The following is a 25,105-nucleotide window of genomic DNA, read 5'->3' as shown; positions in this document are numbered from 1 at the left end:
TGAAGCAAAGGATATGCCAGAGGTACTAAATGAATATTTTGCTTCTGTCCTTACCAAATTAGAAAAATGATGACAATGGCCCAGTTGAAAACGTAGGTACTGAGCAACTGAACACTATAATGATAAATAAAGAAGGGTGCTAAAAAGGCTGGCAGCACTCCAGGTAGACAAGTCGCCAGGCCCGGGTGGGATGTATCCTAGGTTGCTGATAGAGGTAAGGAAGCAAATCACAGAGCTGTTGACAAAAATTTTCCAGACCTCTCTGAACATAGGATTAGTCCTGGGGCACTGGAGGATTGCGAATGTGACAATGGTGTTAAGAAAAGGGCAAAGGATAACCCAGGAAATGACAGACCTGTCAGCTTGACATCAGTGGGAAAAGTAACGGAAACCATAATATGGGATAAGGTAAATATACACTTAGCGAGAAATAGGTTAATACCAGACTGTCAACATGGCTTTGTCAAGGGCAGGTCATGTCTGACAAATTTAATTGTGTTCTCTGACAAGGTGACACAGTGGATGAGAGTAGTGCTGTGGATGTTGTATACTTGGATTTTCAGAAAGCATTTGATACGGCATCACATGGCAGGTTGATTAGCAAATTAGAAATGTTTGCGGTTGATGGGTCCTTGGCAGCATAGATTAGAAGTTTGCTATTAAATAGGAAACAAAGGATATGTATAGATGGGCATTTCTCAAATTGGAGACGAGTTGAAAGTGGTGTCCCTCAGCGTTTGGTGTTGGGACACTTGCTTTTTCTGATTTATATAAACAACCTGGAGATGGGTGTTGAAGGCAGAATCTCTAAATTTGCAGGTGATACTAAGTTAGGGAGAATAGTGAATTGTGAAGATGATGCTAAATGGCTTCACAGGGACATTGACAAGTTGACTAAATGGGCAGTCTGGAAAGGCAGATGAATTTTAATGCAGAGAAATGTCAGTTAACGTGTTTTGGTCGATGGAACATGGAGAGACAATACAGGCTCAATGGTATAACTTTGAGGGGAGTACAGGAGCAGAGGGACCTCAGGGTCATGTGCACAATTCACTGAAGGTAGCCAGGCAAGTTGTAACAGTCATTAAGGCGGCTTATAGGATCCTTGGGGTTTATAAATAAAGGCTTGCAGTACAGAAGCAAGGAAGTGATGCTACACCTTTACAAATCATTGGTCAGACCACATGCAGAGTACTGTGTTCAGTTCTGAGCACCTTATTTAAGGAAGGATGTTAAGGCCCTGGACGGAATGTAAAAGAGGTTTACTTAGAATGATACAAGGAATGAGTGATTCTAGATACAAGGAAAGATTAGAGAAATTGGGCTTATTTGCCTTGGTACAGAGAAGACTAAAGTGACTTTATTGAGGTGTTCAAAGTTATGACCAATTTTGACAGGAAAAAGGAGGATATTCTCATCTGTCTGTAACTAGGGATCACAATTTCAAGACCGTCAGCAAGAGACCCAGGAGTGGGATGAGGAAAAACTTCTTTATTCAGAGAGTTTTAAGGATTTGGGATGGGCTTCCTGGGAGAGGGCTGGAGGTGGATTCCATAGGAAGTTTCAAATGAGAGTGGGATATATATCTGAAAGTGATGAATTCAGATAACTACAGAGATAAGGCTGGACAATGGGACTAACTGGGTAGCTCTTTTGGGAGCCAGTACAGACATGATGTGTTGAATAGCCTCCTTCTGTGCTGTAAAATGCTATGAATAGCAGACTGTAGCCTGAGACCATCCTTCTAACTATCAACACCACAAACTTTGATGTGTTCTGCAAGCTTGCTAATTATACCATCTGCTTTCACATCCGAGTCATTAATGTACATAGGAAACAGCAAGGGTCCCAGCAGCGAACCCTGTGGGTACACTGCTGGTCACAGACTTCCAATTACAAAATAAACCCTCCACCATTACCCTTTGCCACCTAATTGTATTACCTTTTGGACCAACCATCTATGTCAGACTTTGTCAGAAGTCTTATTGAAGTCCATGTAGACCACATCAACTGCACTACCCTCATCAATATATTTAGTCACCTTTTCAAACAGGATCCCCCTCCAACAAATCTGTGCTGACTATCCCTGATCAATCCCTGCCTTTCCAAGTATTGATTAATCCTGTCCCTCAGAATTTTTTCCAATAATTTCCCTATCACAGACATCAGACTAACTGGCTTGTAATTACTTGGCATAGCCCTGCTGCCCTTCTTGAACAAGAAACCACATTATCTATCTTCTAGTCATCTAGCATTTCATCTGTGGCCAGTAAAGTATTAAATACCTCCACCAGCGCCCCAGCAATCTCCTCTGTTGCATCTGATTGCAGCCTGGAATACATCTCATCATGCCCTGGGGATGTGTGCGTCTTTCGGCCAGTTAAAACATCTAATACCTCCTCCTTATTAATCTTAATGTGTTCTAGAACATCACAATCCCAACTGAAATCTGCAGCTACAATGTCTTTCACCTCTGTGAATACAGATGGGAAATATTCACTTAAGACTTGACACACATTCTTAGGCTCCATGCACAGATTGCCCCTTTGGTCTTTAATAGGCCCCAATCTTTACCTCAAAATCCTCTTTCTCTCAATATATTTATAAAATGTTTTGCAGTTTCCCTTAATCCTATCCACCAAAGATATTTCATGGCCATTCCTTGCCCTTTTAATTTCTTTTATAAATAACCCCACTCCACTTTCTTTACTCCTGGTATACCAAACATATGTTTTCTTCCTTTTCTGTATCAAATTCTCAATATCTCTTGACATCCAGGGTTCCCTGAACTTGCTGCTCTTGTCCTTCATTTTTAGAGGATCATGCTGGCCCTTAACTCTCACTATATTATTAAAAGATTCCCATTTTCCAAACGTAGACTTAACTGGAAATCCCAGTTTATGTTTGCCAGATCCTGTCTAATGATACTGAAATTAGCCTTCCCCGATTTGGACACAACTGTTACAGTATCCTCACCGCTTTCCGAAGTGACCTTGAAACTTGCAGAGTTATGGTCACTTTCCCCAAAATCTTCGTCCACTGACACATCGACCACTTGACCAGCTTCATTCCCTAGGCTTAAGTCTAGCACTGCCCCATCTCTGGTAGGGCTCTGTGTACTGACATAAAAAGCTCTGAGGATGCTCTTTAAAAATTACACCCTGTCCAATTCTTTCACACTAAGGCAATCTCAGTTAATGTGATTTGCCTACATACCTGCTTATCTATCTCCCTATGACTGTTGGGAAGCCTACAGTATAATCCCAACAAGGTAACTGCCCATTCTTTATTTCTGCGCTCGACCCAAATGGCCTCATTGGATAGCTTTCTCGGCTGTTTTCCCTCATTACTGAAGTGATGGTCTCCTTTATCCACAATACAATGGCCCCAGTTCTCTTTCATAGCCCCCCAACCCACCTGAAACTTCTGTATCCTGGGATAATGTGCTGCCAGTTCTGCGCTTCCTGCTCCTAAAACTATGACCTCTCATTGTCCTACAAGAGGAAATATTCTTTCTATGTCTACTTTGTCAATCCCCTTTGGCATCTTATGGCTCTCATTCTTCTAAACATGACTGTTTTCATGAAGCACTATTAAACTGGGATTACCACAGGCTTTTCAAGCTCAGCAAGGCTCCACAACAGTAACTTGAAGCAAAATGAAGGGATTTGATGAGTTTTGGAATAACGTTCTTCCAGATTTCTCTGAGAGAGATTACGTCCGACAAATCCGAGTCTCATTTGAGATTGTAGCCGGATAAACGAGAACTAGTACTTGTATTTCTGCTAATAACGCGTGGTTTGTTAATGCGACTCGGCTGTAACACCATTGATGAATAGTGAACGCTATTTGGATAATGCAAACTTTCTGCTGTACAGGTATAGTGATTTTCTATAGCGATTTCCTACGGTGCGATTTTAAAAGGCGATTTTCTATAGCGCGAGGTCACAGAAGAAAACAACTATCGTGTTATAGGATAAATCCTTGTACATGTAACATAATTGGAGTTTCAGAAAGCATTTACTGATGAGGCACAGAAAGAAGCTATTACTAGCAAAGTATCACAAGAAGTCTCCTCTTTTGTGAAAGCCTTGGATACCTGGACAGTAAACAAAGATCTATAAAATGAAATTGAGGCCTAATACGTGAGTGCTAAGACAATTGTTAAAATTCCCAGATACAGGCCAGAAGAGAACTGGACAGGTATTTGAAAATACAAGAGCAAACTGAGCTCGAAAGGCGACATTCAGGAAAGATGACAGCAGTATGTTGGCTATCTGATCAGGGCTGAGAAGCTCCAGCGATCTCTGTGGGAGGGTAGAGTGGGGAAGAAAGAAGTGTCGAGCTGGGTGGAGGTGGGTGATGGATGTCACCGAGCGGTTGCAGATGGGTTCCAGTGGATGTGAGAGAATGGAGGAAGACACTCGATCTTGATGTACACATGTACCAGCAGATCCCCTGGCTGGAGTGGTTACAAGCAGCAGCAGCATCAAGGCTAGGGTCCAGTCTCACCCCCTCCCAGTCCATATCAATGACTCAGATGAGTCGACGGCCCTGAACAAAGTGAAAAATTGCACAGAATCCAACTGGGCCAATGGAATCGTGGCAAAAGCCTGGAAGTTACTCGATGGCATGGGCAGTAAGACACCTGCATGCATCTGGCAACATCGTACCCGTCCAACAGCAAGCTGTCTGAAAAAACGCAAGGATGAAGGTTTGATGCGGCAGAGATGAGGATGTTGACGTTGATCTGCTCTGTCTCAGGAAAAGACTGGTCCAGAATGACAGCATCTGGGAGAATGTCAGGCTGACTGATACTCCAAGGAGGCCCAGGAGAGGAGACTGGAATGGAACATCCAGGGAAGGCTAGAGGATCATGCAATGAAGAGCATGCTGGCGTGGACTGAACCAGGAGGGTGGAAGAGAGGAACATCAAGGAGAAGATGGGTGGCTATGATCAAGAGGATCTGAAGGAAAAGGGTCTGCAGAGACAGAACACTGGAGACATGGGGAGGTCAGAGAAAACCATCATGAACCTCAATCTCACCTTGAAAGTAAAGAGCAAGAGAGAGGGGACAGGGTGTAATATACCCAAGTTTGCTGATGATACACAGTTAGGTGGGACAGCAAGTCGGGAGCGAGATGTAAATGTGCTGCAGAGTGATAGCAACAGGTTGGGTGAGTGAATGGTTAAGTCAATGGTAGATGGACTATAGTGGTATCCACTTTGATCAGAAGAATGCTTTTCGAGGAAAGAAACTTAGAAATGTTGACACCAGTGGGATTAGGGTGTCCCTGTAGAGTCCTACAGCTTGGAAAAAGACTCTTTGGTCCAACTCATCCATGCTGACCACGTTTCCCAACTAAACTAGTCCCATTTGCCTGCATTTGGCCCAGATCTCTCTAAACCTTTCCTATTCATGTACCTGTCCAAATGTTGTAACTGTACCTGCATCTACCACTTCATCTGGCAGTTCATTCCACACACTAAGCATTCTCTGTGTGGAAAAAGTTGCCCCTCAGGTCCGTTTTAAATCTTTCCCCTCTCGTTTTGAACTCCTCCTACCCTAAGGAAAAAACTTTTGCTGTTCACCTGATCTATGCCACTCATGATTTTATAAACTTCTAAGGTCATGTGTCAACCTCCTAGGCTCCAGTGAAAAAAGTCTCCCCTCAGCCTCTTCCACTGCATTGAAAAGAAGTCCCAGCCTGTCTGGCGTCTCCTTATAACTCAAAGCCTCCAGTCTTGGTGACATTCTTCTAAATCTTTTCTGCACCTTTTCCAATTTAAAAACATCCTTCTGTAGCAGGGTGACCAGAACTGTGCACAGTACTCCAAGAAGTGGCCTCACCAACCATGTCATGTCCATAACATGACATCCCAACTCCTACCCAATGAGGTAATATGAATGACAGAAAATACAATGAAAATGCAAGATGGGAAAAATAATACTCGAATGTTAGCCTTTAACACAAAGGTTTCAGAATCAACGAGTTGTATCCAAATATGATGTGGCGTTGGTAAGTATATCTGTGTGCACTGTGTATGTTAATTTGTCTTCTTTCCTAAGAAAGGACATGGCTGCCTCTGAGGGGATAAACCCTCTAGATCAATCTGTAAAATGAGCTGGTAAGAGTGGATATGAATATGAAGAGTTGATTCTTCTTAAATCTTTAACCCTTGCAGATCTGTGACTTATCATTTCACGTACGGCTTTCCAAATACCAGAGTGAAAGCCAAAACAATGACTCAAAATTGTATTTTAAAAATTGTTCAAACAAAAATATTCTTGGCACTGCAGCCTGTTACGTAACTATTTCTCCCATTATTCCTGGAAGAAGCATGTTGCTGATGAAGCAGCTATGGTGACCCTGATAGCATGAATCACTGGTGTAATGTGTACAGTGTAGTTTGTAGGCAGAACACAGGACAATGTAGCAATATTTCATCACCTTCTATGGCTGTTCTCTCATCTCTTCAATCAGAAGGATGTGGGTGTTTGAGCTGGATTCCTGAGGGTTGGACACATTTGTTAAACTGATGCCATCAGTGATAAGCCATAACCGACAAAATCCCCTCCAAGCCACCCATCATTGCTGTTCCTTTACTGTTGTAAGCTCAAAATCTTGGAACTCCCTCTCGAACAGCAGCAATTCATGAAGCCATCCCCATTGTAAGACCATAAAGATACTGGAGCAGAATTAGGCCATTCAGCCCATTGAGTCTGCTCTGCCATTCGATTGTGGCTGATATGTTTCTCAACCCCATTCTCCTGCCTTCTCCCTGTAACCTTTGATCCCCTTAATGAATCAAGAATCTATCTCTATCTTAAACACACTAAATCAGTTGGCCTCCACAGCCCGCTGCAGCAATGAATTCCACAGATTTACCTCTTGCTGAAGAAATTCCTCCTCGTCTCAGTTGTAAAGGGTCATCCCTTCACCGTGAGGCTGTGTCCTCGAGTTCTAGTCTCTCTCACTAGTGGAAACATCTCCATGCCCACTCTATCCAGACCTGTCGGTATTCTGTAAGTTTCAATCAGGTCCTCCTTCATCCTCGTAAACTCCGAGTACAGACCCAGAGTCCTGAACCATGCCTCATATGACAAGCCCTTCATTCCCAGAATGCTTTTTGTGAACCTCCTTCAGACCCCCTCCAAAGCTAGCACATCCTTCCTTAGATATGGGGCCCAAAACAGCTCACAATATTCCAAGTGTGGTCTGACCAGAGCCTTATACAGCCTGAGCAGTACATCCCTGCTCTTGTATTCTGGCCCTGTTGAAGTGAATACTAACATTTACCTTCCTAACTGCCAACCTTAAGAGAATCCTGAACTAGGACTCCCAAGACCCTCTGTACTTTAGATTTGTGAAGCCTTTCCCGGTTTAGAAAATAATCTACGCTTCTATTCTTCCTACCAAAACGCATAACCTCAATTTCGCACATTGAATTCTATCTGCCACTTCTTTGCCAACTCTCCGAGCTGTTCCAAGTCCTTCTGCAGCCTCCCCACTTCCTCAACACCACCTGCCTCTCCATTTATCTTTGTGTCATCGGCAATTGTAGCAACAATGCACTCAGTTCCTTTGTCCAGATTGTTGATATAGGATATAAATAATTGTGGTCCCAACACTGACCCCTGCAGAACTCCACTAGTTACCGTTTGCCAACTTGAAAAAGACCCCTTTATCCCTTCTCTCTCTCTGGCTCCAATCCTCTTTCCACACCAATCCCTTGTCCCTAACACCATAGGCTCTTATTGTACTCAGCAGCCTTCTGTGTGGCACCTTGTCAAAGGCCTTCTGGAAATCCAAACATATCATGTCCACTTACTTTCTTGTGACTGATGTGCTTGTTACCTCCTGAAAGAATTCTAGCAGATTTGTCAGGCATGACCTACCCTTGACAAAGTTGTGATTAACTCTGCCCTATTTTACCATGCACCTCTAAGTACGCCACAATCTCCTCCTTAATAACGAACTCTAAAATCTTACCAATGACCAAGGTCAGGCTAACTGGTGTATAATTTCCTGTATTCGGCCTTCCTCCCTTCTTAAACAGGGGGATTACATTTGCCAATTTCCAGCCCTCTGGGACCCTCCCTGACTCCAGTGATTCCTGAAAGATCACCACCAATGCCTCCACAACCCACAGTCCACAGAAGAGGAAGTGTTGGAGGTCTTAGAAAACATAAAGGTGGATAAATCTCTGGGATCTGATCAAGTGTGGGACGCTGTGGGAAGTTAGGGAAGAAATTGCAGGGCCTCCAGCACAGATATTTGTATCATCTATAACCACAGGTGAGGTGCCGTAGGATTGGAGGGTGGCTAATGTTGTGCCTTTATTTAAGAAAGACTGTAAGGAGAAGCCTGGGAATTACAGACCTGAGGGTATGGCATTGGTGGTGGGTAAGTTGCTCTGATGAAGAGTCATCTAGACTCGAAACGTGAGCTTGCTCTCTCTCTTCAAGGATGCTGCCAGACCCGCTGTGATTTCCAGGACCGTTTTTTGTCTTTGAAATTTGCGTCACATGTAGACAGGATGGTTAAGAAGGCATTCAGCAGTCTAACCTTCATTGCTCAGACCTTCGAGTATAGGAGTTGGGCCATCACGTTGAGGTTGTATAGAACATTAGTGAGGCCACTTATGGAGTACTGTGCACAGTTCTGGTTGCCTTGCTCTAGGAAGGGTATTATTAAACTGGACAGAGTACAGCAAAGATTTACTAGGATGTTGCCGGGAATGGAGGATTGGAGTTTATAAAGATAGGCTGGATATGTTGGGACTTTTCTCACTGGAGAGTGGGAGGTTGAGGGGTAACCTTATAGAGGTGTATGAAATCATGAGAGGCATAGATAAAGTGAATAGCAAGGGCCTTTTCCCTAGTGTGGGGGATTTCAAAACTAGGGTGCATATTTTTAAGGTGAGTGGAGAAAGATTTAAAAAGGACATGAGGGGTAACTTTTTTTTTACACAGAGAGTGGTTCATGTGTGGAATGAACTTCCAGAGAAGGTGGAAGATGCAGATTCAGTTACAACACTTAAAAGACATTTGGATAAGCAGATGAATAGGAAAGGTTTGGAGGGATATGGGCCAGGAGCAGGCAAGTCATGCTGTATGTGTTTACTTCCATAAGTTTCTTATCTCTATGCTCATCTGATTGAACCTTTGAGGTCCTGTTTCTTTAACTGTGTTCCTAATTTCTGATGATCCCCAAACAGGACCTCTTGCCTACCTTGTTAGTGCCAACATGGTCCACACCAACCGGATCTCCCCCCTCCCTTTCCAGATTCCTTTCAAGTCAACTTGAGATGCCCTTACCCTTGGCACCAGGTAGGCAACACAGGACTTTTGTTCCTGTTTACAGAAGATGTAACTTGTCCATCTAATAACTGATTCCCATACCACTACCACTTTTCTTTTGCTCCCCCAGTGCAGTGGTGTGTTTGTCCATCCTCCCTACAGTCCTTTTCCTTATCCACACAGGCACATGATGGACAAGGTCGAGAGCTGAAGCCCCTTCAATACTAAATTCAGGATCCCTCGACCTGCCCCACCTGTAGTCACATCGTTTTTCCCTGACCACTGGCCAGATTCGAAGTGTTTAACCTGAAGTGTGTGACTGCCTCCTGAAACAGTGTCCAGGTAACTCTCCGTCTCCCTGATGTGTTGCAGCATTCAAATGTCAGACTCCAGCTCATCAACTTTGAGTTGGAGTTCCTCGAGCAGCCGACCCTTGCTACAAATGTAGTCACTATAACCACAATGGGATCCACCAGCTCCCACATCATAAAGTTAGAATACATCGCCTGACTTGCATCTCCAAGTTAATTAGTTAGTTTTTAATTAGTATTTTTAAATTTCTTTACTTTGTTATCTGTGAAGTATTTCTCCAATATAGCTTTAATCTGAAAACAATTTAGAATAAGTATTCAACCCAGCAATTACTTACTAACAGATGAACATTACACCACCTCTCAAGGGCAAGTAGGGATGGGTTACAAATGTCGGCCGTGCTAACAAAGCTAACACCACTGAATGAATCAAAATAAGCCCCAGGATTGAAGGAGGAGATGCAGCATTGTCAGAGTTGCCCCAGTTTCATTGAAATAAAATACCAAGGCCTCCCCAGCTACATCCCCAGTTAAGTATAACACGGCACGATTGGAAATGGGGCAGTGCGGGATGGGAGGTGAGGGGGATTGGGGCTTGGTGGCTCTGTCTGATCTCCTGATTCATATTTATCCCTGAACCAATATCATTAAAATCAAATTACCTGGTTGTGACCACGATGACATTTAAAACATAGAACATAGAACACAGAACACAGAACAGTATAGCACACCCTTCGGCCCACGATGTTGTGCCGACCTAATTATCCTACTGAGATCGATCTACCCTGCATACCCTACATTTCACTATCCTCCATGTGCCTATCCAAGAGTCGCTTAAAGGTCTCTAAAGTATCTGACTCCACTACCACTGCTGGCAGCGCATTTCACACGCCCAACACTCTCTGTGTGAAGGACCTACCTCTGACATCCCCCCATACCTTCTTCCAATCACCTTAAAGTTATGCCCCCTCGTAATAGTCATTTCCGCCCTGGCTAAAACTTGTGGGATCATGCTGTGCGCAAGTTAGCAGATGTATTTCCCACAGACACTTCAGAACAAGTGTTGAAAGGGAATGCTCAGCTGCTCCCCCACCTACCTGCTTCAGGTTAGTTGACAAAATATCCCCGAATGCTCTTCATTGTGTGACGGCCTAGAGAGCACTTGTTACTCCTGGAATCACAGGATTGTTGTGGAGCAAAAGGAGGGCATTTGGCCCATCATATCTGCACTGACTCTCGTGCCAGTCTCCTAGGCTTTTCCCTGTAATGCTGCACAGTGTTTCAATTTAAATGTCCCTCTTAAATGCCTCCATTGAACCACACCACACGTCCAGGCATTGCATTCCAGACCCTAACTACTTGCTGGGTGGAAAAAAAGATTTTTCTCACCTCGCATTTGCTTCTTTAGTAAAACACTTTAAAACAGTGCCCCCAGGTTCTTAGTCTGTTTCCAAATGGGAACAGTTTCTCCCATAGCCACTCTGTCTGGAAGTCTCATCATTTTTAAAACGTCTGTTAAATCTCTCCTCAGCCTTCTCCTCTCCAAGGAAAACAGCCTCGAACTTTAAAGTTTTGGCAAAGATCTGTAGCTCGGGTTGTGGGTGAGGTTGTTGACTTGCTTGCCGAGCTGGCTTGTTCTTGTTCAGACGTTTCGTCACCATGTTAGGTGACATCGTCAGTGGAGCCTCCGCTGAAGCGATGTTATTCTACTCCGCTTGGAATTTAGACTGTCTGGTCCGTAATGGGGAGTAGTGTCATTTCTGGTTTTGATCTGTATGGGTTTGTATATGGGGTCCAATTCTATATGTTTGTTGATTGCATTATGGGTGGAGAAATATACCTCTAGGAATTCCCGTGTGTGTCTATGTTTGGCTTGGGCTACTATGGTTACCTTGTCCCAGTTAAACTGACGGCCTTCATTGTCTGAATGTACAGATATTATGTTCACTGTGCCATTTTGCTGCTCGCTGACATTCATGTATTCTGATGGCTAGTTTCCTTCCTGCCTGTCCAATGTAATGTCTGTGGCGGTCATTGCATGGTATTTTGTAAACCACGTTCGTTCTGCATGTTGTGGGAATGGGGTCTTTAATCCTTGTAAGTGTTTGTCTTAGTGTGGCTGTGGGCTTGTGGGCCACCATGATTCCTAGTGGTCTTCGGAGTCTTGTTGTCAGTTCAGCTATGTTCCTGATGTAGGGAAGTGTGGCCAGTGTGTGAGGGCGTACTGTGTCCTCCTGTTGTTGTCTGTTTAGTAGGCATGTGTGGTGATGTTGCGGGGATATCCGTTCATCGTGAAGATTTTGTATCGGTGCTCTTTCTCTTTCCTGCGTACTTCTGGAGTGTTGCAGTGTGTCCTGGCCTGTTTAAATAGTGTCCTAATGCAGCTTTGTTTGTGGGCGTTGGGGTGGTTGCTGTGGAACTTGAGGATTTGATCTGTATGGGTCACTTTTTTGTATACTGAGGTTTGGAACTCCCCATTGGTCAGTCGTTCTACCTTAACATCCAGAAACGGAAGTTGATTGTTGGTTTCTTCTTCAGTTGTGAATTTAAATCCTGCAAATACACTGTTGATGAGGTGGTGGGTCTCTTCTAGTTTGTTGTGTTGAATAATGACAAACGTGTCATCCACATACTGGATCCACAGTTTAGAATGTGGGGGAGGCTAATGTGTTCTTTGCATGACCGCCTCTGCAATGAGCGACCCCATTGGTGTACCGTTGATCTGTTTGTATATTTGATCATTAAAGACGAAGTGTGTGGTGAGGCAGAGGTCTAGTAATTTAAGTATGTTGTCCTTGCTGGTCTGTGTTGCTGTTTCCTCAGTAACGTGGCCACTGTTTCTTTGGCTAGTGGGATGTCAACTGAGGTGAATAAAGCTGTGATGTCACAGGACACCATAATCTCGTTGTTGCTGATTTTAATGTTCTTGAGGGTATCGAGGAAATCTTGGGTTGAGTGGATAGAATGAGGTGATCCATCTACTAGGTGTTTCAATCTCTGTTGTAGTTCCTTGGTCAGTTTGTGTGAAGGTGTGCCTGGTAGGGAGACAATGGGTCTGAGAGGAATGTCTGGTTTATGTATTTTCGGCAGTCCATAGAAGCGAGGGGTGTTTGTGCCTTCTGGTTTCATTCTCATGAAGTCTGTCTTGGTTATCTGCCCTGCATTCATCGCTTCAGTGCCTGGGTGATCCTAGAACCTAGCCGCGGTGCTGGGTCTATCACCACCTGTTGGTAAGTGATTGTATCTGCAAGCAAGGTCTGTGCTTTTTTAACGTCGTCTGGTTTGTTCATAATGACGGTCATGCGCCCATTGTCTACTCACCATAACGGACCGGACAGTATAAATTTCAAGTGGAGTAGAATAACAGCGCTTCATCGGAGGCTCCACTGATGATGTTACCATGGTGACGAAACGTCTGAACAAAAACAAGCCAGCTTCGCGAGCAATTCAACAACCTCAGCCCCTAACTTCTCCAATCTTTGCTCATAGCTGAAGTGCCTCATCCCTTCAGCCATTCTTGCAAACCTCTGCTGCACTGTTTCCAACACATTCACATTCTTCTTGTAATGTGGAGCATAGAATGGTGCACAATATTTCAGCTGAAGCCTAAACCAGTGTCTTATAAAAGTTAATCATAACTTTTTACTCCTGTACGCAGTGTCCCTTTTTATGAAGCATAAAGTGCTGTATACTTCATTTACAGGTCTCTCTACCTGTCCTGACATGTTTAATGACTTATGCACATAGATGCCCAGGTTCCTCTGCTCCTTTTCAAACAGCACCCTTTGTTTTATATTGTCTCGCCATGTTCTTTGCACCCAAGTATATCACCTCACTCTCACACTGACTCCAGGTTAAAACACAGACAGATTCTAAACAGGGACTCACACCTGAACTGCATTGTCTGACCTGAGATGTCACCTCTTGTAAACACTGATAAAACCTTTAGTTATCTCAGGGCAGTTATTTGAAAGAAATTCTGGGATTTGCATATTAATCAATCAAAACTTGCATCTCCTTTCTAACTGATTTTACAGCGGGAGTCAGCCAGCCATTTTAGGTTTATTCAATACGTTTGCATCAGTTGTATGATCCTTTGATCTTTTACTTATAGATTCTGTGCCTCTCTTACTACACCTGATGAAGGAGCGATGCTCCGAAAGCTAATGTTTTCAAACAAGCCTGTTGGGCTATAACCTGGTGTCGTGTGATTTTTGATCTTATACTTCTCTGAATTGGAACTCATCTGCCCGTTCCACTAACTTGTCAATCTCCTTTTACACTGTCCTCTTCAGTTTACACAGCTTCCAAGTTTCATGTCATATACAAAGTTAGAAATTGCCCCTTGCACACTAAGATCCAGATCATTCATATATACCGGGAAAAGGAAGGGTCCCAGTACCGAGCCCTGGGGGAGCTCCACTACAAAACCTTCCTCCAGCCTCAAAAGTACAGATTGACCGTTATTCTCTGTATTCTATGCCTTCGATTTTGGAGTGCTTTAGATCTCCACTCATTGGTGTTCAATAAATTTGGCTGGGACAGCACAAAGGATAGAGGAGACTGACTCACATGGGGCACTGCTTTGGGCTATCAGGCACATAGCACACATTGGTAGCACATGCAGGTGAGAGTTGAGGAGAGTTACTTACATTGTTTGACCCCAACTGCCCAGTCTCCTGTAGAAACTGCTCCAATGTCACCATCTCACTGCCAGGTGAGGAGGCCCTGGTCCGACCTGAGGGACAGCTATCTGCAGTGCTCCTCTGCAGCGTGCTGTAGGACACTGGGTTCCTCCGCGATAACATGGGGTCCGACTTACTGCCTGCAAGCAGCACTGAGCTGGATCGAAGGGGCTGGTTTTCTCTGGGGCCTGCTCCGATGTCTTGACTAGGCACAAGCTCGTCAGTCCTAAGACTTTCCAGTCTGCCATCCATGTGATCAGTAACACCTACAAAGGCAACCAAAGTGAAGTATGAAATAGATAGGACACTGTGATATTGGGGGGGTATTCATCAATTGCAAGTTTTAATCCTACCTGGAGCAATTTGAAAATTTCGGTTGCGTTGGAAATCTTCAGCTGTTATGGCAGAGAAAGTCAAGAGGAGATCTCTTAGAGATATCTAAAACCATGAACAGATGGTTTGGGCAGAAACTGTGTCTAGTGGTTGAAGGGGTCAGTAACCAAAGAGCAGGGATTTATGACGATTAACAGACAGAGAATGAACAAAGACTTTTAACAAAACAGTGATTGAGAAGACACTGTCTGAAAATCGGTAAAGGCGGATTCCAAGCTGAAAGAGAACCGCTAAGTAGTTAAGAGGCAAAATTTACATGATTCTGGGGAAACAGTAGGGGAGTAATATTAGTTGAATGACTCCAACATAGTGCCAACAGTGGGCTGAAAGGCCTCTTTCTGAGCTGTGTCATTGTATGATGCTAAGTATAAAGTTTGTGTCAGTTAAAGAGACTATATCATTGTCAGACTGTATTGTAGGTTGAAATCTTGTTGAAGTATTCGAGTCTCACCTGTAGCTGGGGACTCACACGAGCCCCACACACCTCTTGGTATGTTTAGAGGACTCGATGCAGAGGGGTCTTTTGTGGGAGAGTCTAGGACCAGACAGCATAATCTCAGAGGCAGGGGTAGCATATTAAAACAGAGATGAGGAGGAATTTCTTCTGCCAGAGGGTAGTGAACCTGTGGAATTCTTAAGCGAAGCTGGATAATGAAGTACTTTCAATGCCGAGATAGATTTTTAATCAGTAAGGGAAATCAAGGGGTCTGGAAAGTCATGATCTCATCAAATGGAGGAGCAAACATGATGGGTTGAATGGCCTACTGCTCCTACATCTCTCATAATCCAATAATCAGGCAGTGGCATGACCACAGATGGGCCATTCCCTGGAAACAAGACCCTAGGAGCAGGAAGAGCTGTCAGCCAAATCAGAGACCAGCAGCTCTTGTGCTCTGCAGCGCCACAGGGAATTGTGGCTGTTCCAGGAAGAACATACTTTGGAGTGATAGAGTCTTAGAAAGGTAGCGTGACTCAGGCCACAGGTAAGTAATGTTGGAGGGAGGGAGGGAGAGAGGCGTTGGACAGAGGGTGAAGGTGCGTGGAGTGGCAGCAAGCTCAAGGGGGTAGCTCTTAATAGGATCCTTCTGTCCCAGTGTCTGATCACTTTGTTCATGCATTGGTTGGGACATTTTTTAAAAATTCACTCATGGGGTGTGGGCATTGCTGGCTGGGCCCAGCATTTATTGCCCGTCCCTAGTTGCCCTTGAGAAGGTGGTTGTGAGCTGCCTTCTTGAACCAACACAGTCCATATGCTATAGATTGACTCACAATGCTATTAGGGATGGAATTCCAGGATTTTGACCCAGCAACCCTGAAGGGACAGCGATATATTTCCAAGTCAGGATGGTGAGTGGCTTCGAAGGGAACTTGCAGGTGGTTGTGTTCCCACGTATCTGTCGCTTGTTCTTTGGATGGAAGTGGTTGTAGGTTTGGAAGATGCTGTGTGAAGATCTTTGGCGAATTTCCGCAGAGCATCTTGTTGATAGTACACACTGCTGCTACTGAGTGTTGGTGGTGGAAAAAGTCGATGCTTGAGGATGTGGTGCCAGTCAAGTGGGTCGCATTATCCTGGATGGTGTCAAGCTTCTGGAGTGTTGTTGGGGCTGCAAGCAGGGAGTATTCCATCACACGCCCGACTTGTCCCTTGTTGATGCTGGACTGGCTTTGTAGAGTCAGGCGATGTGTTACTTGCAGCAGTATTCCTAGCTTCTGACCTGCTCTTGTAGCTACTGTGTTACGTGGGGAGTCCATTTGGCTTTCTGGTCAATGGTAACCCCAAGGATGGCTTGCATTTTGAAGTCTGATCACCTCCAAGAGGTGAATAATACACAGATTAAGTAGATGAATTAGTACCAGGAGATGGCAGGTCTAATAATGCACACTCTACTGACATGTAGCTATAGTTTTGGAGTCCCAGCAGGCCAGCTCACATCACATACGGGAAATGAATAATAAAGAAAAACAGCAATGCGAAATGTACTGACCACCAACCTACTCCGATGGGAAATGCTTTATACATCGGTCTGTACATTTCAGCAATAGTGTCCAGTGGGATTTCTGGGGCCTCATTTTTTTTTTTAAGGAGTGGGAAGCAGCTAAACCTGAAGCCATTTTGAAACCTTATTTAAACGATGTGTTCTGTTACATTGAGCGTTTTGGCAGGGAGATTAGTTTGCAGCTACTCTCCAAACTGCTAAGCCCTGAGACTGCAAGAGAAATTAATTGGCTTGGTTTTATCTTCAGCCAAGAAAAATGCTGTTACAGCTCAAACCAATCTCTCGTACTCAATAGGAGGCTGTATATTAGAATCCTACTCCAGAGGCTTGAACCCATAATCCAAATGAATTGCTTTAGTGCATTACTGATGAGTACTAGCATTGTCAGTGACCATCTTGAGGAGTCTGCAGCTAGATAATTTAAAAGCATTTATTTCCTGAGCTTGTTTCATTTTATTATTTCATTCCCCTGTTGTTTCTGAACCTTTTAAGTCTGTAAGCACTGCTTGTTATTAACTTAAACCAGAATCCATTTTCAATCTGTAGTTTAGGACACAAATAAACTAAGTCTATTTAACATGTAACAATTTTTTGATTGTATCTAAGTGGATGCAAAGGACCTCAAAAAATTCACAGGGAAAAAAAGTGTCCTTGGGTTAATAATTAATTTTCGAATAATATCATTAAAATTGAGGGGAGGCAATGGCCTCCTGGTATTGTTGCTAGAATATTAATCCAGAAACTCAGGTAATATTCTGGGGACCTGGGTTCGAATCCTGGAATGACAGATGGTGAAATTTTAATTCAATAAAAATCTGGAATTAAGAATCTAATCATAACCATGAAACTGTTGCCGATCGTTGGGGAAAAAGACACCCATCCGGTTTACTAAAGTCTTTTTGGGAAGAAATAGCATCCTCACCTGGTCTGGCCTACATGTGACTCCAGACCCAAAGCACTGTAGCTGACTCTCAACTGCCCTCTGGGCAATTATGCATAATAAATGCTGGGCTGGCAAGAGATCATGTGAATGAATTTTAAAGGATCAGATCTGCAGGAGCTCGCTGTGTTTGAAGTGGCTATCTCATTTCCGACATTAAAACATTTGAGAAACTGTGAAGCAGGGTGTGATTCTGCAATATGCCGCAGATATAGAAGAATAGAAACAGCCACAGAAAGGAAGGACAGATATAACAACAACATTTGCAGCACTGTCTAGCAAATGGTGCAAGATTAATTAAAACACAGGGAAAGCAACAATTTGTTAGTTATACCGACAATGACCTCATGGACTGAATTCCATGAGAATCGCAATTGGATTCATGGTACAGGTCAAAGGGCAGCAGGAAATTCACCAGGACCTACCCAGACTTGCATTCCCATTATTGGTCAACTCCACTTCAAGGGACTGTGTCCGGAGATCATCATCAGAGTTAAAACCTGGTGGAGAAGGAATGGAACAAAACATAGAGGGGAAATAATTATGCTTTCCCACATAATGGAGCACAGTTCTACTTTTAGGACCATTATATGCTTTGCAAAATCACCTTCATCAGCCACTGAATAGGAATTGGACAGGGATTAACTGCAGGACTTGCAGTAATCCTGTAAATCCCATTGGACACTATTGCCGAGATATACAGACCAATCTGCAAAGCACCTCCCATTGGAGTTGGTTGGTGGTCAGTATTTTATAGCAAACTATTTATATGTAGAAACAGAGATACTTAAAGAGAGTCACTGTGAAATACTGCAGTGAGAACATGAGTGAAACTACACAGAGTCTCCCCACAAAACACAGTGAGTTGAGGACAGTTACAAATGAAATGGGTAAATTAGTCCCAATCATTAACAGCTCTGCAGCTACCAGTTCAAACTGAAAGGGAAAATTAAGCAACCATGTCAGATTGTGGTTCTTTATCAGCAGTTATATATGCTGTGCCTATTGAATCTTCATCACCTGACCCCGAAGATAACTACTGGCCCTATTCAGGAAGAGCTCTCTTGCAAAGGAAGTTGCGGATTCAAACTCCACTGTGGACTTGACTCCAAGTTAGTTTGTTCCAGCCTGAAGGAGGTTTTTGGAGGGCTATCCTTCTGGACACTGATGGCTGAACCTTCAACTACCACTGCCACAAAGTCTAGAAACCCCTTGTGATCATTTTTAAAAAATTCACACTCAGGGTATGGGCGTCGCTGACTGGGCCCAGCATTTATTACCCATCTCTAGTTGCCCTTGAGAAGGTGGTGATGAGCTGCCTTCTTGAACCACTGCAGTCCATGTACTATGGGTTGATCCATAATGCCGTTAGGGAGGGAATTCCAGGATTTTGCCCCAGCGACACTGAAGGAACGGCGATGTATTTCCAAGTCAGGATGGTGAGTGGCTTGGAGGGGAATTTGCAGCAGGTGGTGTTCCCATATGTCTACTGCCCTTGTCTTTCTAGATGGAAGTGGTCGTGGGTTTGGAAAGCGCTGTCTGAGGATTTTAGTGAATTTCTGCAGTGCATCTTGTAGATAGTACATACTGCTGCTACTGAGCGTCAGTGGAGGGAGTGGATGTTTATGGAATGTTCGCTCATCATCTCAACCACGTTCTCAAGGGCAAAAAAAGAGATGGGAAATAAATACTGGCCTAGTATAAATAATTTTGTTTAAATTCCATTAAAATCCTGCACCTAATCACCAATTTTCAATTCTCTCATCTTCGACCATTATTGGTCACCAATCAGAATTTCTCTGAAGTGCCTTTTCTCCCCCGCAAGATAAAAACTTCCCCACCTATTTAGATTATGAAAAGTTAATTGACTCCAATTGTTTGTAGTGACAGCCACATGCAGTTACTCAATATTTGAAAATATTTGGGTGAGGAATGGAGCATCTGGGACTGAAACTTGAACTCTCTGGTTCAGTCTGAATGTGCTTCAGGACGGCCTGTGAGCAGAATGTGCAGGTTTTAAGCTTGGACTCATTCTTTGCAAATGCCAATTCTAATCAATACTCTCTCGAATAAAGGACAAAGGCTTCCTTTTATTATTATTATTACTTTTCCACTTTCTTCTCCCACCCCACAAAACCGTTCATTAACCCTCCCGAGTTCAAAATATATGGACAACATGTGTCACCACGTTACTGGACGAGAGGTAGTCATCCCCAAGACAAATCAGTCTTCACCAAACACGTTACATGTACTTTTTTTGTACATGTAGCATGTTGTCCTGTATTTTTCCCAATACATGTGACAAAGTTGTCCTGTCATGCATGTTTTCTCCTGCACCTGGCACACGCTCACACACACGTATTGGCTTGTTGCTTGGATTCTCACAAACCTTGCTCTTCAATGGCATAACCATCAGTGAATCCCACACCACCAACATCCTTGGGGTTACCACTGATCAGAAACAAAAGCCATATAAGCAGAGTGGCTGCAAGAGAAGGTCAGAGACTAGGCATCCTGAAGCAAGTAACTGACCTTCCAATTCCCCAAAGCCTGTCTGCCATCTACAAGGCACAAGTCAGGAGTGTGATGGAATACTCCCCATTTGCCTGGATGGGTGCAGCCCCAACAACACTCAAGAACCTTGGCACCATCCAGGACAAAGCAGCCCGCTTGCACAACTGTCCACTATCCAAGGCTCCTTAAGTAGCACCTTCCAAACAGCCTAGAAAGACAAGGGCAGCAGACACATACGGACACCCATACTTCTCCTCCATACTTCTTCACCATTCTGACATTCAGTTGAGGTCCTTGCACTGTTTCTAGTCAAATTCCAGAAACACCTTCCCTAACTACATTGTGAGTGGACATACGCTGCACAAATGTTCACAATGGGACTCAGGGATGGCATTGTCAACAATGCTCGCATTCCTTGCATAAATAAAAGCATGTTAAAATTTCATTCACACCCATTCCTGGCATGATCTCTCTCATCAGTGGAACTGAGAGAGAAGGTTCAACCTCTCTGTATCCACTCTTTCCATTTAGGGTGTCCTGCTAGTATTTGGAGAAAGAACTGTCTCTGTACCTATAATGTGATAACTGTGCCCACAATTACATACAAACACCGCACTCAGCTGCCTTGAACTGTTACAGTACAGCATCACTTTCAGAAGCACTACTACCACCTAGAAGGACACAGACAGCAGATACATAGGAACACCACCTCCTGCAAGTTCCCCTTCAATTACAAAACAGTACAGTTTTATGCATCATCTAGTCTGTTTTCTGTTCACTGCCAGACTTGTTATAATTTGTGGTGAATATGCAGTGCCTATGAAATGAGAACAAAAGACTTTGGGTTGATTGAGTCAACTTGGTCCCTTAAAAACAAAGCTAATTTATGAGGAATAGAACTGGAACAAATCTTAATTTGATCTAATATTTGTTCAGAGTGAAACATTACAAGCACATGACTCCTGACTCAACTATACCCAGCTTCAGTGCAGTTCTGTCTTTTAGTTTTCTTATGAACATGTCTGAACGTGTAATGACACACGTCTATGGCCATATGAGGTGGGATTTGAACCCGAGGTTGAAACACTACGGTCGCACCACAGGCCTCTTCCACATACTCGAGCAAAACCCCATTTAGTGCCCTTCACTACACATCATGAAACGTAGTTAGTATACAAGTTACACCTGAACACATCTGTCAACAAATACTGAGCAGGAATGCCACCCAAGACAAGATGACGTTGGAAACCTTTCAGACTGTCAGTTTAATGAGAAAGGAACTTTGATGCTGATTAGGGTGAGGTGATACACTCTGTAAGGAAAACTAGAATCCATGACTACACCCTTGAACTTACAAAACTCAAATGGGGGAGAATAGGAAAGAGATTAGAGATATAGGTGAACGTATCATTATAAAAGACATTGCTGGTCAGAAAAAACTTCAAAAATGCTAACCAGCACTGGGATTTATTTCTAGAGTATATTTTTCGAGAACATAACTAGTCGAATTGATAAGGGGCAGCCCAGTAGATGTGGTTTACTTGGACTTTCAGAAGGTTTTTGATAAGGTCCCATCTAAGAGGGGGAGGCGGTGGCCTAGTGGTATTATTGCTGGACTGTTAACCCAGAGACCTAGGCAAAATTCAGGTTCAAATCATGCCAAGGCAGATGGTGGAATTTGAATTCAATAAATACCTGGACCTAAGAGTCTAATGATGACCATGAATCCATTGTCAATTGTTGGAAAATCCCATCTGGTTCACTGAAGTCCTTTAGGGAGGGAAACTGCCATCCTTACCCAGTCTGGCTTACATGTGACTCCAGACCCACAGCAATGTGGTTGACTCTTAACTGCCCTCTGTTCAATTAGGGATAGGCAATAAATGCTGCCTGGCCAGTGATGCCCTCATCCTGTGAATGATTCAAGGATATTAACACACAAAATTAAAGTGCATAGGATGGGGGATAGTGTGCTGACATGGACAGAGAACTGGTCGGCAGACAGAGTTCTAACAGGACCTGACAGGGTGAACACAGAAACGTTGCTGATGACCAGGGAGTCCAGAACCAGGGGCCGCAGTCTGGGGATAGGGGGTAGACCACGTACGGCCAAAATGAGGAGAGATTTCTTCAGCCAGGGAGTGGGGAGCCTGTGGAATTCTCTACTACACAGGGTGGTTCACGCTAGGCTGTTGGGTGTTTTCAAGGAGGAATTGGAGGTGGTTCTTGAGGCTGGAGGGATTGTGGGGACATGGGGAGAGAGTGGGAGCAGATGCTGAGTTGGATGATCAGCCATGGTCATGTTGAATGGTGGAACAGGATCGAGGGTCTGAAGGGCCTACTCCTATGTTTCTACTGCATGTAAACCAGAAGGAATCTATGGAGTCAGTACAGCACAGAAAGAGGCCACGCCAGCTCTCTGGAGTAAATGTTAAGGAGTTTAGAGGATTATAAAACCAAGTGTTTCTTCTCTGCAGCTATTGGCAGCCGTGTATCTGGAAAGGCTGGTTCACTTGATGGGGCTGGTGCAGGAAGGGGTTAATGTGATAAAATCTGCTTAAGGACCTCCACTGGGGAAGCTCCAAGCTGGCTTCGGGGATGGGATGAAGCAGGAAGTCTAACTCTGATCCGAGTCTGATTGAGGGACACTGCACTAGGAGGTGGGTGGAATGGAGGGGAAGGGGGACGTATTTGCTGTGAGCTCCCAAACTGTGAGCACACCCCTCCCACCTCTCTCCCCTCCCCACTGCACCCAATCCAGTCCTCATTCTCCTCGTCACTGGTTGATCCTAAGACGCTGGCTGGGTCCATCACTGGCAAAGACCAACAGGACGCTTCTCGTAGCCCAGCAGCTTTCTCAAGTAACTTCTGCTCCATCCACCACCCCACCCCTACCCACACCCTCTTGATCACAGGGTCAACCCACAGTTCCCTGGGCAACACCTTCCAAACCCACGACCACTTCCATCTAGAAGGACAAGGGCAGCAGATACATGGGAACACCACCCCCTGCAAGTTCCCCTCCAAACCACTCACTATCCTGACTTGGAAGCATATCACCGTTCCTTCACTGTCACTGGGTCAAAAACCCTGGAATTCCCTCTCTAATGGCATCGTAGACCGCAGTGGTTCAAGAAGGCAGCTCACCATCAACGTCTCAAGGGCAACTAGGGAAGGGCAAGGAATGCCCCCGGCCAGTGACACCAATATCCCCTGATTGAATCTTTTTTAAAAAGGCAGCAGAGGATGGTTGTTGAAAACCTTTGAGGAAGAGGTAACAAAGGAGTCAAAGGGCACTGTTGGGGAAGGCAGGAGTGGAGAGTCAATCAGCCATGCGTTTCTCAAATGTGAAGCAGGCTGGAGCAGCCGAATGGCCTACTGCTGCTCCTAATTTAAACATCCAGAAAGTAGTTGGGCCAAATGGTCTGTTTTGGGACGTTCAATGTGCTGCCTACCTTTGGTTCGGACTTGTCTCCTATAGCTGTAGGTAGGGTTGAGGTTTGAGGTGGGAAGGTGGATGGCAGATGTGGAATACGCCATGGATCCCAGGTTACTGCGGCGGCGATGGGACATTGTACTGGTTCCCTCTGGGCTCGGGCTCGGGCTCTCGGAGTGGCCTGAACTCCCCGACAGCTCTCTCTGCTTTTGGCCGTCACCGGCAACTGGAAGAGAAAGAAAGCGTGTTTATCGTCATGGCAAAAATGAGGAGTGAAGAGCGACAAAGAACCTTGAAGCACAGAATCAGCAGCTGAACTAGGCTCGGAAGGATAGAAAGAGGCCTCGATAACGCAGTCAACTCACTGCAGTACCCCACCCCACCCCACAGCCTTCAAACACCACATGGACTACAGCGACACCAAGCAATCAAAATCAAACACGCTGGGAGTTAGCAACCTCAAAAGACATAAATAAGGAATGAAAACAGCCATGGGGCAGGAGGACCCTGATACTCGTGGGGCTGCCAACCCTCCAGGATTTCCCTGGAGTTTCCTGCAACTGAAGGTAAATCTCCAGGACGGTGCTGAGAGAGAAAAGAAAAATCAAAATCAGCAAAGAGGAGAGAATTGTGTTTCAAACATTTTGATTTTGAACACCACGGTTTTATTTGTTACAAAAAGATTGGTACAAGAGTACGGGCCAAACGTGGGAACACAGTACGGATTTGGATGATGAGCCATGATCATATTGAATGGAGGAGGCGGCTTGAAGGGCTGAATGGCCTACTTTTTTTTCATTTATTCATGGGACGTAGCCATCGCTGGCCAGGCAGCATTTATTGTCCATCCCTAATTGGCCAGAGGGCAGTTAAGAGTCAATCACAATGCAGTGGGTCTGGAGTCACATGTAGGCCAGACCAAGTAAGGATGGCAGTTTCCTCCCTTAAAAGGACATTAGTGAACCAGATGGGTTTTTACAACAACCTAGCAGTTTCTGGCCTTCATTATTCATACTAGTTTTCAATTCCTGAATAATTTGTTCGCTGGATTTAATCGGTACAGGTGCCATGATGAGATTTAAACTCTATCCCTGGGTTATCAGTCCCATTCTCTGGATTAGAGTCCAGTAACATAATCATCAGGCCACCATTCCCAATGGGGCAGGGTGAGGAAAGATTCAGATGACTGTTTCTTGCTTTGGAAGAAAAAGGATGAGGACAAAAAGGTGAAATCACCAGACTCTGCTGTCTCTGTACGTAATTACAAATTAGAATTATTTGTGTGGGGACCTGACAGAGCTGTAGTTGGTTGACAGCAATGTTTAATGAAGCAACAGGGTATAATGCTGGCTGTCTCTATTGTTCCTCTGCTGTAACAGAGAGAAACACAGAGAGAGAGAGAGAGAGAGAGAGAGAGAGACAGAGAAAGAGAAATGTTGGGGGCAGTGAAGGAGACCAGGCTGGGGTGGATGCAGAGGTTGGAGAGGGATATGCCATTACAGGAAGATTCACACCATTAAAACA

At 44.3% G+C, this 25,105-nt stretch overlaps 1 protein-coding gene across 1 annotated transcript in view; it reads right to left on the bottom strand.

The window, feature by feature from the left end:
* LOC109911759 (protein Daple) overlaps positions 1 to 25,105 on the bottom strand; it is a gene marked incomplete at its 5' end in the record, with an annotated part of 117,394 nt that overhangs the window by 29,406 nt on the left and 62,883 nt on the right. Inside the window, 3 exons of the mRNA XM_048600325.1 lie at positions 14,269 to 14,567; positions 18,057 to 18,131; positions 23,601 to 23,807. Coding sequence (XP_048456282.1) covers positions 14,269 to 14,567; positions 18,057 to 18,131; positions 23,601 to 23,807 — 581 coding nt within the window. The remainder of the gene's footprint in view (positions 1 to 14,268; positions 14,568 to 18,056; positions 18,132 to 23,600; positions 23,808 to 25,105) is intronic.

The sequence above is a fragment of the Rhincodon typus genome, chromosome 8 (genome assembly GCF_021869965.1).
Source record: "Rhincodon typus isolate 14 chromosome 8, sRhiTyp1.1, whole genome shotgun sequence".
Lineage (NCBI taxonomy): Eukaryota > Metazoa > Chordata > Chondrichthyes > Orectolobiformes > Rhincodontidae > Rhincodon > Rhincodon typus.
Note: the sequence above shows the minus strand (reverse complement) of the source record. Positions and strands in the feature narration are given on the sequence as shown.